Below are 17,236 nucleotides of genomic sequence, written 5' to 3' on the forward strand. Positions count from 1 at the left end.
AGTACTTCTACTTTTACTCAAGTACAAGATCTGAGTACTTCTATCAAGTGCAATATCTGAGTACTTCTACTTTTACTCAAGTACAAGACCTGAGTACTCTACTTTTACTCAAGTACCAGACCTGAGTACTTCTACTTTTACTCAAGTATCAGAACCTGAGTACTTATACTTTTACTCAAGAACAAGACTCTGAGTACTTCTACTTTTACTCTAGTACCAGACCTGAGTACTTCTACTTTTACTCAAGTACAAGATCTGAGTACTTCTACTTTTACTCAAGTACAAGATATATACTTATACCACCTCCGTTTATAGCCTATGAAAAACACTATTTGGAAAACGAAGGTCTAAAGCTACGTTAGCAGATAGTGACAATGTATGCTAGTTAGCTCGACGATAATATTGCGACAGGAACACTTGTCAGTGCACGTCACGCTCTGCCGCTCCGACAGGGAGCTCTGCTCTGAACACCTGAACGGCCCGTTCTAACAGCTGTTCACCAGCGGTCCAGTCTGTGCCACAGTGACTCCGGGACCGCACAGTTAATATTAACGAACGCACCGTAGGTAATGTAGCTGCTGAAGCTAGACCCTCATCCCGGAGGCAGCAGAGCCTTATTCTACATCCATGAGCAGAGCCGACAGGAAGACTCGAGCACACAGCTCGCGCTGCATTAGAATATATACAAAAGAACACCATGCGTGTCCATGATGGCACATAACAGCTCGCGGCCGCAGATTACTCCGGGTCCCAGACCCCCCCCCATACCCCAAAAATATTTTTATTGCAGATCTACATGAATCACACAAACTACCTATTTTGGATTCAAAACGGCGAATTTCGCTGAAAGGTGACAAGTTTGCAATCCCTGGATAACTCATACCTACAGCTGGGGGTCTGATAACTCATACAACGCTGGGGTCTGAATAACTCATACCTACAGCTGGGGTCTGATAACTCATACCAACAGCTGGGGTCTGATAACTCATACCTACAGCTGGGTCTGATACTCATACCAACAGCTGGGGTCTGATAACTCATACCAACAGCTGGGGTCTGATAACTCATACCTACAGCCAGTGGTGTAGTGGGATTTTTTTACTGGGTGGACGGGGCGCTTGTGAACTGTCAACGGGTACCCCCCGCGTCCAACGCCCACTACACCACTGCCTACAGCTGGGTTTCGCTGTGTCTCGCTGTCTCGCGGCAACCAGGAAACGACCCCAGTAACCCAGCTCACACTGTCGGCTCCTCGAGCCTCAAAGGGCGGAGCAGCGAGCCCCCCAGCGTCCAACACGGCACCCAGACCCCCACGCAGCATTCTCATCTGTTTTTCATTACTGGTGTCATTTCCTGGTTGCTAACAAACGCCATTGTAAAACATAATCACTGATGTTCCGCTGTAACGGTGGTGGACTCATCAAAACAGAGTGGGCGAGCTGACCAATCAGAGCACAGTGGGCTCACAGGGAGGGGGGGGCAGGAGCTCCAACAAGCCGTGTAGGACAGATAGTGAATACACATACTATACAGAGATGCTGTATGAGAAACCAATGTGAGTTTGGAACATTGAACAATGTACATCTATTCTAGTAGACCTCAACTATGGAACTATGATCAGTAGAAATGGCCATGACATGGGACCTTTAAGATACTGTTCTCTAATGGTTTATATAACTGTTCTCTAATGGTTTGTATACTGTTCTCTAATAGTTTATATACTGTTCTCTAATGGTTTGTATACTGTTCTCTAATGGTTTATAAACTTTTCTCTTGTCGGTAAACACCGTGTTTTTGCCGCGGCTCCTCTCGGTTTCCTCCCCCGCTCTCTGGAGCTGTTTCCTGGGAGGCCTCGGGTCTCCTGCCCGGGGAACAGCTCCAGAGAGCGGGCAGCTGCGGTGCTCACCTGCCGGGGAACAGACGTCTCTCTGCGGCCAAAGCTTTCTCTTCCTCCCGGAGGCTGGAGGACCAAAACTGGAGAAAAAGAGTCCGGAGCTCCGGCTGCTGGTGCATCTGTGAAGGGAGGATTCTTCTTCTTCTGCGGGGAAAGAGAGCGGGTGGATCCCCCTGCTGTACGGAGGCTGTACGGAGGGTGGTGCCCCCTGCTGTACGGTGGGTGGAGCCCCCTGCCGTCCGGAGGGTGTACGGAGGGTGGAGCCCCCTGCCGTCCGGAGGGTGTACGGAGGGTGGAGCCCCCTGCCGTCCGGAGGGTGTGACGTCATGACTGAATGATTTGTGAAGGCTGAACAAGAGTGACGTGTGCACACCGCCCCCTGCTGGCGGACGGATGAAGCTGCAGGAGGTTAGAGACAGAGATACTTTATTACACAATTATTTTGATAACGTATTTTTTTCTGAAAATAGTCAGAATTTTGAGATTTTAGAAAAAGTCAAAATTTATGAAAAAAGTCGAAAGAGATGAGTCTTCAGTCTGAAGAAGATGTGTAAGCTTTCTGCTGTCCTGATGTCAATGGGGAGCTCATTCCACCATTTTGGAGCCAGGATATCAAACCACATGTTTTTGCTGATGGGAACTTGGGTCCCCCTCGCAGTGCGGGTGCAGCGAGCCGTTTGGCTGATGCAGAGCGGATGTGCAGATAGACAGATAGAGAACTATTTAAAGAAAACACATATATCAGTATTTTACATTGAAATAGAATGGAATACAATCTGTGCAGTACGGTGGCTGAGAAGTGCAAACGACAATAGAGTGGCGAAGTCACGCCCATCTACTTCCGCCCCATGGGACCTTATTTCGGAAAAATAATGTATTGAAGTCAATGGGAGAGAGAAAACGTATCTTTCGATCCCGTTTGAATTGTGCCATGAATTACACATATGATGTTTGTCGCTAACTGTTGAAATATAAGACTATGAAAAATACGCAACTAGAAAAGACTACAAATCCCAGAGTCGCGTAAGTGATGTCACAATTGTTTTCCTCCACAAAGAGATAGCTAAGATCAGCGCCATATAGATATAATCTATCTATATGGCGCTGGCTAAGATAAGATAACTTTAACAAGATGCCTGTGTGCTTAGTACCAGGTTGTTATCATACCAGCAATGGGTCTTGCTCGTTCTTTCGCTTCCCGTCTGATGAAAGGACCAGGAGTGTCTTGATCAAGCTAGCTAGTAGCTAGCACGTTAGTTAGCATTACAGCCTTGTCATTTGTATTAGCCTTAACATGAAGTAACATTAAGTAACCCAAAATGTTAAACAGTAAGAGTAGTAGTCATATTTCGTGAACCCTTTGAAGAGTACTGTCACACTGGTGTGATCATTCTATAATACACATTTAAGCCCGGGGGAGAAATGCTAACGCTAACGCTAGCGATCTTCTCTACTTCATGCTATCTGCACAAATGGTTGACATTAAACATTAAAACGACCAGGCAGTTCAGAGAGAATCAAAGGAAGGCAGGCAGGCAGCTTTGCATGACATTTCTTCAGGACGTGTTTCATTGTGGTGATAGTGAGGGTAGTCAATCGTTTTTGTTGACAAGACAGTAGTGACGGCCATCTTGGTGACGTGTGTTGTTGACCAGAGATGTAGTTCATTGAGCGTTTCACACAAACAAATGTGTTTACTTCACAGTTTTACCACACTTTTTTTTTTTTTTGACTTGCAAAATTATCTTTTAAATTGACAAACATCATATGTGTAATTCGTGGCACAATTCAAACGGGATCCAAAGATAATCTTTCTCTCTCCATTGACTTCAATACATACTTTTTCCGAAATAAGGTCCCATGGAGGTCCACCGGAAGAGGAGGGACTTCGCCACTCTATTACAAAGTGTGAAACACTTTAACAAAGCTTGAGACAATTTTACATTTTATAAAAACAAAATTACACTAGCAAAACACTTTTATAAGAACTGAGACAAACTTACAAGTCTCAAAACACTTTAACATTTGCCGAAACACTTATCAAATATAGCAGAATACATGAATTATTATGAGGGATAAAATGATTTTTTGCCATAAGTTTTTAGTGAAATTGATACTGTTGGACTCAGTACTACTTGGACTACTACCACAAGTACTTTTACTTTGTACTGAGTCCAACAGTATCAATTTCATGTAGAACTTATGGTAACAAATAATTGTATCCCTCATCAAATATAGCAGAAGTGGCTTGAATGTGTTCTCAGGAGGCGTAGACGGGACTCTGGACGGAACATGGGCTGGTGTCGACAGGACCCTCGGCGTAGCACGTGTTGGCAGGAAATCCGGTGGAACCCCCAACGAAAACAGGGACATGGAGTTGGCAGGACCCCGACGAAACAGGTGTCGGTTGGACCTCCAACGGCACAGGACATAGGGTTGGCAGGACCCCCGGCAGAACAGTAGTCTGCGGGACCCCCAACAGGACAGGACATAGAGTTGGCAGGACCCCCAGCGAGACAGGTGTCGACTGGTCCTCCAACGGCACAAGACATAGGGTTGGCAGAACCCCCGGCAGAACAGTAGTCGGTGGGACCCCCAACGAAACAGGACATTGGGGTTGGCAGGACCCCCGACGAAACAGGTGTCGGCTGGACCCCCAACGGCACAGGACATAGGGTTGGCAGGACCCCCGGCAGAACAGTAGTCGGCGGGACCCCCAACGGTACAGGACATAGAGTAGGGACTTGAGAAGGAACTCGAGAGGGAACACGAGAGGAGACTCGAGAGGAGACTTGAGAGATGACTTGAAAGGGGACTCGAGAAGAGACTCGAGAGGGAACACGAGAGGAGACTCGAGAGGAGACTCGAGAGGGAACTCGAGAGGAGACTCGAGAGGAGACTCGAGAGGGAACTCGAGAGGGAACTCGAGAGGGAACTCGAGAGGAGACTCGAGAGGAGACTCGAGAGGGAACTCGAGAGGGAACTCGAGAGGGAACTCGAGAGGGAACTCGAGAGGAGACTCGAGAGGAGACTCGAGAGGGGACTCGAGAGGGGACTCGAGAGGGGACTCGAGAGGGAACTTGAGACGGTCGGTACGCCGACAGAACACGAGAAGCTGGCGTCGGCCGGAGAGCCAACAGGAGACGAGGTGCTGGAGTCGGGACCATGGCTGCTGGGTCCGGTACTTGAGCCTGTTTATAGCAGAATGTTTATTACAGCGTATTTCTGGTATATTCATTAATGTCCACATGGTATTAAGCAACAGTATAGTGGACGGTGTGTTGTTCATTTGGTTTGCTGGAAGGAGGCCCATCTATAGGCAACCAGCTGGAACTCTTCACCAGCAGTTGTATACATTGGCATGTGTGGTAGCTGCTAAATAAGGTCATGAAATCTGGGATCATGTAGAACTCAGAGGATGCAACATGTATGACTGTATAAGGTCCAAGTTTAGGAGAACTGACAATGTGTGTGCGTTAACCTGTTAAGCACCAAGCCTGTTTTTCATTGTTCAGGCTCGAAAATGACATGCCCAAAACAAATGACTACAAACCTTAACTTCTAAAAGGGTTATATGAATAATTTCTTTTATCAAAGCAAGGTTACATCTGTGAGTTGGATGTAGAAGTCTCAGAAATCAATATAGATGTTTTTATTTTAAAGAAAATTTCAGATTTTACATAGTAAAAAACTGTTAAATTAAGTGTCCGTCCAAATATTCTTTTTTACTTATAGTGAAAACTACCCTTGGATGATGGGTTAGTAGACTAAAAGCTGTAGGAATCCAAAGTACAACATATAATAAGTACCCTGTATCAAGATTGATGCAAAACAAGTGGACATTTGACCTTTTTAGAGAGGTTTAGCCAAAACCACCCCACCTCTGAGGTGATTTGGGTGAACATTTTTTTTTTTCCATATCTCTAGCCCCCCTTGGTCGATTTGGATGGTTGACACCTTCTTTCTGACCGTTAGAGCCAATAGAATCGAAGGGGAGGCCCCCACACACACGTTGTGAAGAGAAAGGTGGGGGCTGCGCGCATGTACATTTGCGTCAGAGTGGACCGATCTCTAGTCTCTGACATTTGGAAACTAAAAAGCAGTTTTATTGCTTATGGATTATCAGAAAATCATTTCAAAGAGGACACAGACACATTGAACCTATGGATTAACTGCAGCATAGTTTTATCGTTTTAATGCTATTGAAGACCAGTTTTGACCAAGGTAAGCCATGTTAGCCGTTTCTAGCTACCTAGCGCCACATGTTATGATGTACGCTTTCGTTTATAGCGTCGCAAATGTTTATCACTGAGTGTTGAGGTGGGTCACCCCCAGATTCTGTGTCTCCAGGAGATTGCTAATCGAGGGGTTGGCTGTGCATCTAGGATAAGTAATAAGGGAGTTATTGTGAGTTTAAGTGCGAGTGATAGGTTACATTTTTTTCGCTCGTGGCTAATTCAGAGGCTGAGTGCTAGCATTGTGGGGTTTTTTGGAGAAAAAATTAAAAAGATCAGTTAGCTGAGTTTCTTCCCGTTACATGGATATAAAACATTCATAGTTTATTAAATATTAAGATTCCTTAGACGTTTGTTTCCTGCAAATGACGCGTTTATCCGCCGGGTACCGGGGGGGCCGTGCGTAACAGGTTAAACATGTTGAGGGAACATGTTCGTGTGTCATTTAGGAAAGTATATCTGCCCTGTGTTTCTTGTATTCGGGGGGGCAGTTCTGCGATTGGCTGCTGTGGCAGCAGGGTGATGTACTCCCCATTGTTGTTTGTTTGTTGCAACAACTAAATAATAATTACTGATCAGCTATATCAGTTTCATTCTTTCCTGTTGTGTGAGTGCTGGATCGCCACAACAAGCCGGAACCATGGCTGGAACTGGAGCCGGGACCATGGCTGGAACTGGAGCCGGGACCATGGCTGGAACTGGAGCCGGGACCATGGCTGGAACTGGAGCCGGGACCATGGCTGGAACTGGAGCCGGGACCATGGCTGGAACTGGAGCCGGGACCATGGCTGGAACTGGAGCCGGGACCATGGCTGGAACTGGAGCCGGGACCATGGCTGGAACTGGAGCCGGGACCATGGCTGCTGGGTCCGGAACAAACTGTTTTAATTAGAATTTTTAATTTAATTATTTCCAGTTAAACTTTCTTTTTGTGATTCTTGGAGATTTCTTAAGACTTCTTTGATGTTTGGGCACGATATGAAAATGTGACGTTTTTAAAACTTCTTTTTGGCTTTTCCACAAAAACGTGGTTCGATATCTGACTTTTTCATTTCTGCAGTTTTTGATTGATTGATTGATTGAAAAGTTTATTAACAGCTTGTATATTGGGTACAGTACAGTACAGCTCAAAACATACAATTGTCAAGGGGATGCAGACCAGAGAAAGACTTTCGTCTTGTTTACATCAGGGTCCCCCATTTCCAATTCATCATATCATTTAAGACATATAAGACATATTTGACATACAGATGGCTTATTTACAATTTACATACAGGTGGGTGTTTACAGACAGATGGCTTATTACAATTTACATTTTAGATTTCGTTCTAATACATCCTAACCGGACATTTAAGACATACCAAGTCTACAGATATACAGTTAGTAACAGAGTCTAAAATGCGAGTATATACATAGATGGGGGGGGGAAGCTGTCCCATTTACGAAGGTTTTTCACATCTTCTTCAAATGTTGGCCTCTCCTCGAAGACTTCCATCTACGATGAGAACATGTTGAGACGTACAGACGGACGGTGAACAGGATCTTTGGTGTTTCTCCTTGTTTTTATTTTTTATTTGTAATCGTTTATTTGGTAGGGCATTAATGAAACACTTAAAAACAATAAATGTGCCGGATTTAGCTTTGAGCTATTTTCCATCCGCAGTCCCTCACGTGAAACATTACTGTAGGTAAATGACATGTACAAACATAACAAACAACAAATACATGAAATACAAGAAAATGGTCCTATGGAGATCCCTCTCCATCAGGAGACAGCAGGAGGAGCTCTTCTGTGTCTCTGGGGTCTCATCACCTGATGGTCCTGCTCATCTTCTGTCTCTGGATCTGCTGCCTGCCATGTTTCATCACAGCAAACTGAATAAAGGGTGTTGCTAACAGTGGCTAACCCGAGGTGATGCTTTCCCTCTGGAGCCCAGCAGAGTTCAGGACCTCCCTGCCAGTGATGGACCTCAGCGTCTCCAGATCAACGCTCTCTTTATCTACCGAGACGAGCTGGAGGAGAGAGTGACGAGAAGTTTAGTTGAGTCACTTCCTGTCTCCACCACAGACTTTATATTTATTCATTTTGTGAGACAGATGATTTTCAGGGGAATTCTGGATCGTTGAACGAAGTTTTGGTCGTCATTTCTTCTGGTTTCTAAACGTTGAAACGTGCGAGCGCCTCTGACGCGACGCGAGCGCGCCTCTGACGCGACGCGAGCGCGCCTCTGACGCGACGCGAGCGCGCCTCTGACGCGACGCGAGCGCGTCTCTGACGCGACGCGAGCACGTCTCTGACGCGACGCGAGCCGTCTCTGACGCTCTGACGCGACGCAGCGCGTCTCTGACGCTCTGACGTGACGCGAGCGCGTCTCTGACGCGACGCGAGCACGTCTCTGACACGACGCGAGCGCGTCTCTGACGCTCTGACGCGACGCGAGCGCATCTCTGACGCGACGCGAGCACGTCTCTGACACGACGCGAGCGCGTCTCTGACGCTCTGACGCGACGCGAGCGCATCTCTGACGCGACGCGAGCACGTCTCTGACACAACGCGAGCGCGTCTCTGACGCTCTGACGCGAGCACGTCTCTGACGCGACGCGAGCGCGTCTCTGACGCTCTGACGCGACGCGAGCGCTCTCTGACGCTCTGACGTGACGCGAGCGCGTCTCTGACGCGACGCGAGCACGTCTCTGACACGACGCGAGCGCGTCTCTGACGCTCTGACGCGACGCGAGCGCATCTCTGACGCGACGCGAGCACGTCTCTGACACGACGCGAGCGCGTCTCTGACGCTCTGACGCGACGCGAGCGCGTCTCTGACGGGAACAAAGGAATAAACTCTGCTTTCTTTAATAAACTTCTCTTCATCCAGAAACACTGAGTCTTCATTTAACATCCACAACATCTACTTTAAAGAGTCCCTGTCTCTCTCCTGTAGTCTGTAGGTGTAGTGCATGTCAACGGTCTGCAGAGGATCAAATACATGTGTTCATGTCAGTAATGAGGGGGGGGGGGTCATGCTGATATCTGTCAGTTAACAACTTCCTCACAATCAGCTGCAGTTTGATCACCGTCAGCTGGAGCTGCAGTGCATGCTGGGAGGAAGTGTGTGCTCACAAACAGAGGAAGGGAACAGAGTGCATGCTGGGAGGAGGTGTGTGCTCACAAACAGAGGAGGAAAACAGAGTGCATGCTGGGAGGAAGTGTGTGCTCATACAAGAGGAGGAAACAGAGTGCATGCTGGGAGGAAGTGTGTGCTCATAAAACAGAGAGGAACACACCTCAGGAAACAGAGTGCATGATGGGAGTGAAAGACGCTGCTTCTCGCCTTGCTGCTAGCTGCTCTCGGTAAAAACACTTCCTGTTTCCTTATAAAGTTTTAATGTTTGAAGAGAAGCTGAGTGAGGGTCCAGAAACCAGAGCCAGAACCAGATCAGGAGAAAACTGACCATGTTTCAGAGTGTCTGGAACTCTTTAAGCTGAACAGAAGCAACCTGGTGCTGCAGACGAGCTGGAACTCTTTAAAGCTGAAAGAAGCAATCACCTGTGCTGCAGAGAGCTGGAACTCTTTAAAGCTGAACAGAAGCACCTGGTGCTGCAGAGAGCTGGAACTCTTTTTAAAGCTGAACAGAAGCACCTGGTGCTGCAGAGAGCTGGAACTCTTTAAAGCTGAACAGAAGCACCTGGCTGCCCTTGCCGCAGAGAGCTGGAACTCTTTTAAAGCTGAACAGAAGCACCCACTCATTCACAACTCTGAGGTCATTTCTTCAAAAAGGCTGCTGCGTTAGCCCACTTGAATGTCCAACTGCGTTCTTGCTTCGGCCTAAAGCTGTATTGTGCCTCAGAGTTGAAACCTCTGGATCAGTGCAGGGGGTTCAGGTGTTGAAGGAGAGCTCTTCAGTCGACTTCAGGGACTCCTCAGAGCTTTTCTGTGTCGTTTTGAACCCAGCATGTTAAAATGTGAGGCTTATTGGAGAGCTAAACCACGCTAATGCTAATGCTAGCCTTCACTGAACACCATGATGTCACTTCCTCTGCTGATACATCCCATAATACCTCCAGCAGCAGCTCTCTGGTCTTTGGTGGTTCAGATCAGAAAGAAGTCCTTCCTGACGTCTGGACCTGTTTAGTCGGTTCATAATTGTACAGCAGGGTAGCAGTAGTCATTGTGCAGATTTGGTCCGTTTTCAGAATAATATATATATATGTTTTATAATGATTGATCATGAAAGTGTTCTCAAAGCTGGTAAAGGTGCAGCTAGTTTTGAATGACTTTGTATAACTGCAGGGTAGCTTGTGGATTTACTCCAGGTGGAACTAAAGTCTGATTTAACACTTGATTATATTTCACATCATTCATCCACATCTGAGAAGTAACTAAAGGTATTAAATACATGGAGTGGAGGAAAAAAGTACAACCATGTACCTCTGAACTGTAGAGGAGGAAAAGTACACCATGTTACCTCTGAACTGTAGTGGAGGAAAAGTACACCATGTACCTCTGAAACTGTTAGAGGAGTAGAAGTACACCATGTACCTCTGAACTATAGTGGAGTAGAAGTACAACCATGTACCTCTGAACTGTAGAGGAGTAGAAGTACACCATGTACCTCTGAACTGTAGAGGAGTAGAAGTACACCATGTACCTCTGAACTGTAGAGGAGTAGAAGTACACCATGTACCTCTGAACTGTAGAGGAGTAGAAGTACACCATGTACCTCTGAACTGTAGAGGAGTAGAAGTACACCATGTACCTCTGAACTGTAGAGGAGTAGAAGTACACCATGTACCTCTGAACTGTAGTGGAGTAGAAGTACACCATGTACCTCTGAACTGTAGAGCTTCAGTGTTGTGTTCAGAGGTGGGAAGTATTGGAGTACAAATACTTTGGTTACTGTACTTAAGTACATCTTTCTGGTATCAGTACTTTACTCCACTACTTATTTTTCTGACGACTTTTTATTTGACTTCTTACATTTAGAACCCAAATACCTGTACTTTCTACTTCTTAACATGTTGAACCCAAATACCTGTACTTTCTACTTCTTACATGTTGAACCCAAATACCTGTACTTTCTACTTCTTACATGTTGAACACAAATCCTGTACTTTCTACTTCTTACATGTTGAACACAAATACCTGTACTTTCTACTTCTTACATGTTGAACCCAATACCTGTACTTTCTACTTCTTACATGTTGAACACAAATACCTGTAACTTTCTACTTCTTACATGTTGGAACTCAATAGCCTGTACTTTCTACTTCTTACATGTTGAACACAAATACCTGGACTTTCTACTCTACATGTTGAACACAAATACCTGTACTTTCTACTTCTCACATTTGTGAACACAATACCTGAACTTCTACTTCTTACATGTTAACACAATACCTGTACTTTCTACTTCTTACATGTTGAACACAAATACCTGTACTTTCTACTTCTTACATGTTGAACCCAAATACCTGTACTTTCTACTTCTTACATGTTGAACACAAATACCTGTACTTTCTACTTCTTACATGTTGAACCAAATACCTGTACTTTCTACTTCTCACATGTTGAACACAAATACCTGTACTTTCTACTTCTTACATGTTGAACACAAATACCTGTACTTTCTACTTCTTACATGTTGAACACAAATACCTGTACTTTCTACTTCTCACATGTTGAACACAAATACCTGTACTTTCTACTTCTTACATGTTGAACCCAAATACCTGTACTTTCTACTTCTTACATGTTGAAACCCAAATACCTGTACTTTCTACTTCTTACATGTTGAACACAAATACCTGTACTTTCTACTTCTTACATGTTGAACACAAATACCTGTACTTTCTACTTCTTACATGTTGAACCCAAATACCTGTACTTTCTACTTCTTACATGTTGAACCCAAATACCTGTACTTTCTACTTCTTACATGTTGAACCAAATACCTGTACTTTCTACTTCTTACATGTTGAACACAAATACCTGTACTTTCTACTTCTTACATGTTGAACACAAATACCTGTACTTTCTACTTCTTACATGTTGAACCAAATACCTGTACTTTCTACTTCTTACATGTTGAACACAAATACCTGTACTTTCTACATTCTTACATGTTGAACACAATACCTGTCCTTCTACTTCTTACATGTTGAACCCAAATACCTGTACTTTCTACTTCTTACATGTTGAACCCAAATACCTGTACTTTCTACTTCTTACATGTTGAACACAAATACCTGTACTTTCTACTTCTCACATGTTGAACACAAATACCTGTACTTTCTACTTCTTACATGTTGAACCCAAATACCTGTACTTTCTACTTCTACATGTTGAACACAAATACCTGTACTTTCTACTTCTTACATGTTGAACACAAATACCTGTACTTTCTACTTCTTACATGTTGAACCAAATACCTGTACTTTCTACTTCTTAATTGTTGAACCCAAATTACCTGTACTTTCTACTTCTCACATTTCCAAACAGGCTGAGTTCCTTTAGTTTGAAGTGTTGTTTGGTGGCGTGATCATTATTATTTAGAGTCATTGCGTTGCCTATTGATTTGAACACGATCCGTGTATCCATCATTTCTGGTCTTCTCTAAAGAAGAGGGACCAATGAAAACGTTGTCATGTTGCCGTTGTTCAGCATGGAAACATTCATTAGCTAACAATGACATTATTGTTCTATTAATATAAAGGGAGGTCAGGTACTCTTTAAAGCAGCTGCTAGTTATGGGTACTTTTTACTGAAGTACATTTCAAAGCCTCTTTACTTTCACTTGATGTGATGCCCCTGTGGGATCATCAGTGGAGAGGCTGCACTGATCGCAGTGACTTCAGGACACCTGGTCTGATCCACACCTCATGCTAGTTTTGCACTTTGATTCATTTGAACTACTTGTTTAAATGAACATCTGTTTCTGAACGTGTCTCCTCTTTGGCTTCAGAGCCAGGTCGCAACACCTGAGGAGAGGACGTTTAGTCAGTACTTCTACTTTCACCAGAGCATTTTTAAACACGAGTATCTGTACTTCTACTCGAGTAAAGGATGTGTGTACTTCTACCTGAGTAAAGGATGTGTGTACTTCTACCTGAGTAAAGGATGGTGTGTACTTCTACTGAGTAAAGGATGCGTGTACTTCTACCTGAGTAAAGGATGTGTGTACTTCTACCTGAGTAAAGGATGTGTTGTACTTCTACTTGAGTACAGGAGTGTGTGGTACTTCTACCTGAAGTAAAGGATGTGTTGTATCCTTCTACTTGAGTACAGGATGTGTGTACTTCTACCTGAGTTAAAGGAATTGTGTGTACTTCTACTTGAGTAAAGGATGCGTGTACTTCTACCTGAGTAAAGGATTGTGTGTACTTCTACTTGAGTAAAGGATGTGTGTACTTCTACTGAGTACAGGATGGTGTACTTCTACTGAGTAAAGGAGTGTTTGTACTTGCTACCTGAGTAAAGGAGGTGTTGTACTTCTACCCCATTGAGTACAGTGATGTGTTACTTCTACCTGAGTAAAGGATGTGTTGTACTTCTACTTGAGTAAAGGATGCGTGTACTTCTACCTGAGTAAAGGATGTGTAGTACTTCTACTTGAGTAAAAGGATGTGTGTACTTCTACTTGAGTAAAGGATGCGTGTACTTCTACCTGAGTAAAGGATGTGTGTACTTCTACTTGAGTAAAGGATGTGTGTACTTCTACTTGAGTAAAGGATGTGTGTACTTCTACTTGAGTAAAGGATGTGTGTACTTCTACTTGAGAAAGGATGCGTTGTACTTCTACCTGAGTAAAGGATTGTGTTGTACTTCTACTTGAGTAAAGGATGTGTGTACTTCTACCTGAGTAAAGATGTGTGTACGTTCTACTTGAGTACAGGATGTGTTGTACTTCTACTTGAGTAAAGGATGTGTGTACTTCTACTTGAGTAAAGGATGTGTGTACTTCTACTCGAGCAAAGGATGTGTGTACTTCTACTCGAGCAAAGGATGTGTGTACTTCTACTCGAGCAAAGGATGTGTGTACTTCTACTCGAGCAAAGGATGTGTGTACTTCTAGCTCGAGCTAAGGATGTGTGTGTACAAAGGATGTGTGTACTTCTACCCGAGTAAAGGATGTGTGTACTTCTACCCGAGTAAAGGATGTGTGTACTTATACTCGAGTAAAGGATGTGTGTACTTTTACTCTCTCTGCTTCAGTACTTGAGTTAATGTTACTTTCCTCTTCCTGTCAGAGGGTGCCGGTTCGATGCCCGGCTCTCTGACTGATGTCATCAGAACGGACGTCTCTCTGAGGGGCGTCGTCCTCGCCGCCGCCGGCCGCTTCAACGACCAATCAAACGACGCCTTCCTCTTCAAACCGTCCGCTATCCTCCGAGCGCAGCGGCAGGTACGCAACGAGGTCACATGACCTACACTTCCTGTCCCCTAGTCTTTAAACCGGCTCCTAGTCTCTGAAGTGGTCTTCACAGTCTATGGTTCTGATCCGCTGGTGCAGTGTCTCTGAGGTTCTGGTCCAGTGTCTCTGAGGTTCTGGTCCAGTGTCTCTGAGGTTCTGGTCCAGTGTCTCTGAGGTTCTGGTCCAGTGTCTCTGAGGTCTGGTCCATGACTTTGTCCTCTGAGGTTCTGGTCCTGTCTGTCTCTGAGGTTCTGGTCCTGTCGTCTCTGAGGTTCTGGTACCAGTCTGTCTCTGAGGTTCTGGTTCCAGTGTCTCTGAGGTTCTGGTCCTGTCTGTCTCTGAGGTTCTGGTCAGTGTCTCTGAGGTTCTGGTCCTGTCTGTCTCTCAGGTTCTGGTCCTGTCTGTCTCTGAGGTTCTGGTCCTGTCTGTCTCTCAGGTGGTGAAGGGGCTTCGGTACGTGGTGGATTTGGAGATTTCCAGAACACTGTGCCGTAAACGGAACCACAACAAGGATCTGTCCAGGTGTGACCTGCAGCCTGAAGGGTCCCTGAAGCAGGTGAGACACTCAGGGTGTTTCTCAAACTGGAGTACGCTTGCTTGGTAGCACATGTCTTCCGAGCGTCTTGCTTCAGAAGCGAGTCAAGAATACTTCCTGGCATTTGGAAAACAAAGAGTGGAACAGGCTAGCAAGTGTGCAGGTGTGCGTCATATGAGAGGCCCCGCCTCTTACATCTTCCGCCACAGATTTGGGGAAATTGGTCCGTGCGCAAAGCACTTGGGGGATTTTAAGACCGCGAAGTCTACTCATGTGCAGCCTCTATATTTCTCCAAACGGAGTACGCGGGCCTTCGGTAGTTTCCAAGTATGCTGGAGATTGGAACAGTACTACAGCGGCACTCGATGACGTAGCATCCTTGAAATAGTGGCTCTGAAGCAGCTTTACTCGACATGAGAAACAGCCCCAGAGTGAGAGCCTCCAGGGTGAGAGCCTCCAGGGTGAGAGCCCCAGAGTGAGAGCCCCCAGAGTGAGAGCCCCAGAGTGAGAGCCCCAGAGTGAGAGCCCCCCAGAGTGAGAGCCCCCAGAAGTGAGACCTCCAGGAGTGAGACCTCCAGGGTGAGAGCCCAAGGGTGAGAGCCCCCAGAGTGAGAGCCCCCAGAGTGAGAGCCCCCCGAGTGAGCACCCAGAGTGCCCCCTGAGAGCCCCAGTAGAGATGGTGAGAAGCCCCCCAGAGTGAGAGCCCCCAGGAGTGATGAGGCCCCCAGAGTGAGAGCCCCCAGCAGTGAGAGCCCCCAGAGTGAGCAGCCCCCAGAGTGAGAGCCCCCAGAGTGAGAGCCCCCAGAGGTTGAGAGCCCCCCGAGGTGAGAGCCCCCAGGGTGAGAAGCCCCCAGGGTGAGAGCCCCGGGAGAGCCCCCGGGTGAGAGCCCCAGATTGAGGCCCCAGAGGTGAGAGCCCCCAGGGTGATTTGAGCCCCCGTGGGAGAGCCCCCAGGGTGAGAGCCCCAGGGTGAGAGCCCCCAGAGTGAGAGCCCCCAGAGTGAGAGCCCCCCAGAAGTGAGAGCCCCCCAGGGTGATGAGCCCAAATACCTGTACTTCTTTTGAGAGCCCCAGAGTGAGACCGGACCAAGGGTTATACAGCAGGGAGAGGAACCACGGTGTGTTCTGGGGGAGTAACTAAGTAACTGTACTCAAGTACTTTAACTTGAGTACAGTTCTGAAGTACTTTACCTGAGTATTTGGGATTCTACATTGGATCTTAGAACAGCAACCTCATTGGCTCATGGTTCAGGGCTCCAGCAGACAGTGAGTATAAGGACCTCCTGGATCTGGACCGACATGTCTTCTTCAAACTGGCCAGAAAACACATTTCTGAAAGCCTAATATTTCCTTATTGCTTTAATAACACGTGTTAGCGTTTAGCGTCTCACCTTTATTGTGAAAATGTTACTTCCTGTTGTGTCTTCCAGACGTTTGAGTGTCACACGGAGGTCTGGGTCGTCCCCTGGAGGAATGAGACCAAGACTCTGGAGATGGACTGTCAAACCTGATCTGTCCTCACCCTCACCTGTCCCTCTCTCACCTGTCCTCATCCTCACCTGTCTCCCCCCCCACCTGTCAGTCTAATAAAGCCCCTCCTCTCGTATCACAGCTGCTCGTCTCTTCTTTATTACCCTGGACTCTTGGTGTCCTGCAGCGAAGGAGAGTTTGATATATTAAAGAGGTCCTGTTCTTCTGTGGTGTGTTCTGTAAGTGTGTGTGCATGTAAATATGGAGCACTCGCGCTCCTATTGGCTAGTGCTGCTAAGGGGCGGGACATCTTGAAGCGGTTGACCAATCACAACAGAGCAGAAATGTCTCTCATATTTTCTGTTATTAGATTAAATGTGAATATCTGTGGACATTTAACACATCAGAGAGACACATCAGAGAGACATCGCAGAGACACAACATCAGAGACAATCAGAGAGACAACATCAGAGAGGACACATCAGAGGACACATCAGAGAGAACATCAGAGAGACACATCAGAGAGACACATCAGAGACACATCAGAGAGACACATCAGAGAGACACATCAGAGACACATCAGAGAGACACATCACAGAGACACATCAGAGAGACACAGAGACATCACAGAGAGACACATCAGAGAGACACATCAGACACATCAGACACACATCACAGACACACATCACAG

The 17,236-nt window shown here is 46.0% G+C and overlaps 2 protein-coding genes across 2 annotated transcripts in view; one reads left to right on the forward strand and one right to left on the reverse strand.

The window, feature by feature from the left end:
- LOC117486374 (cullin-9) overlaps positions 1-2,222 on the reverse strand; it is a gene marked incomplete at its 3' end in the record, with an annotated part of 27,166 nt that extends 24,944 nt beyond the window's left edge. Inside the window, 1 exon segment of the mRNA XM_034134791.1 lies at positions 1,788-2,222. Coding sequence (XP_033990682.1) covers positions 1,788-2,222 — 435 coding nt within the window.
- Positions 2,223-9,287: 7,065 nt separating this feature from the next.
- On the forward strand, positions 9,288-16,686 carry LOC117486373 (cystatin-F-like). The gene is made up of 4 exons (XM_034134790.1): positions 9,288-9,481; positions 14,378-14,532; positions 14,978-15,097; positions 16,506-16,686. The coding sequence occupies exons 2-4, from the start codon at positions 14,392-14,394 to the stop codon at positions 16,584-16,586; spliced, it is 342 nt and encodes a 113-aa protein (XP_033990681.1). The 5' UTR covers positions 9,288-9,481; positions 14,378-14,391; the 3' UTR covers positions 16,587-16,686.
- The last annotated feature ends 550 nt before the right edge of the window (positions 16,687-17,236 follow it).

The sequence above is a fragment of the Trematomus bernacchii genome, unplaced genomic scaffold, assembly GCF_902827165.1.
Source record: "Trematomus bernacchii unplaced genomic scaffold, fTreBer1.1, whole genome shotgun sequence".
In the NCBI taxonomy this organism is placed as follows: domain Eukaryota; kingdom Metazoa; phylum Chordata; class Actinopteri; order Perciformes; family Nototheniidae; genus Trematomus; species Trematomus bernacchii.

What these genes read in the sequence shown, in the direction of transcription:
- LOC117486373 (XM_034134790.1), top strand. Translation starts at nt 14,392, where the DNA reads ATGCCCGGCTCTCTGACTGATGTCATCAGAACGGACGTCTCTCTGAGG. An exon ending in TCCTCCGAGCGCAGCGGCAG is followed by an intron (nt 14,533 to 14,977) that starts GTACGCAACGAG and finishes TCTGTCTCTCAG; the next exon opens with GTGGTGAAGGGGCTTCGGTA. An exon ending in CTGAAGGGTCCCTGAAGCAG is followed by an intron (nt 15,098 to 16,505) that starts GTGAGACACTCA and finishes TGTGTCTTCCAG; the next exon opens with ACGTTTGAGTGTCACACGGA.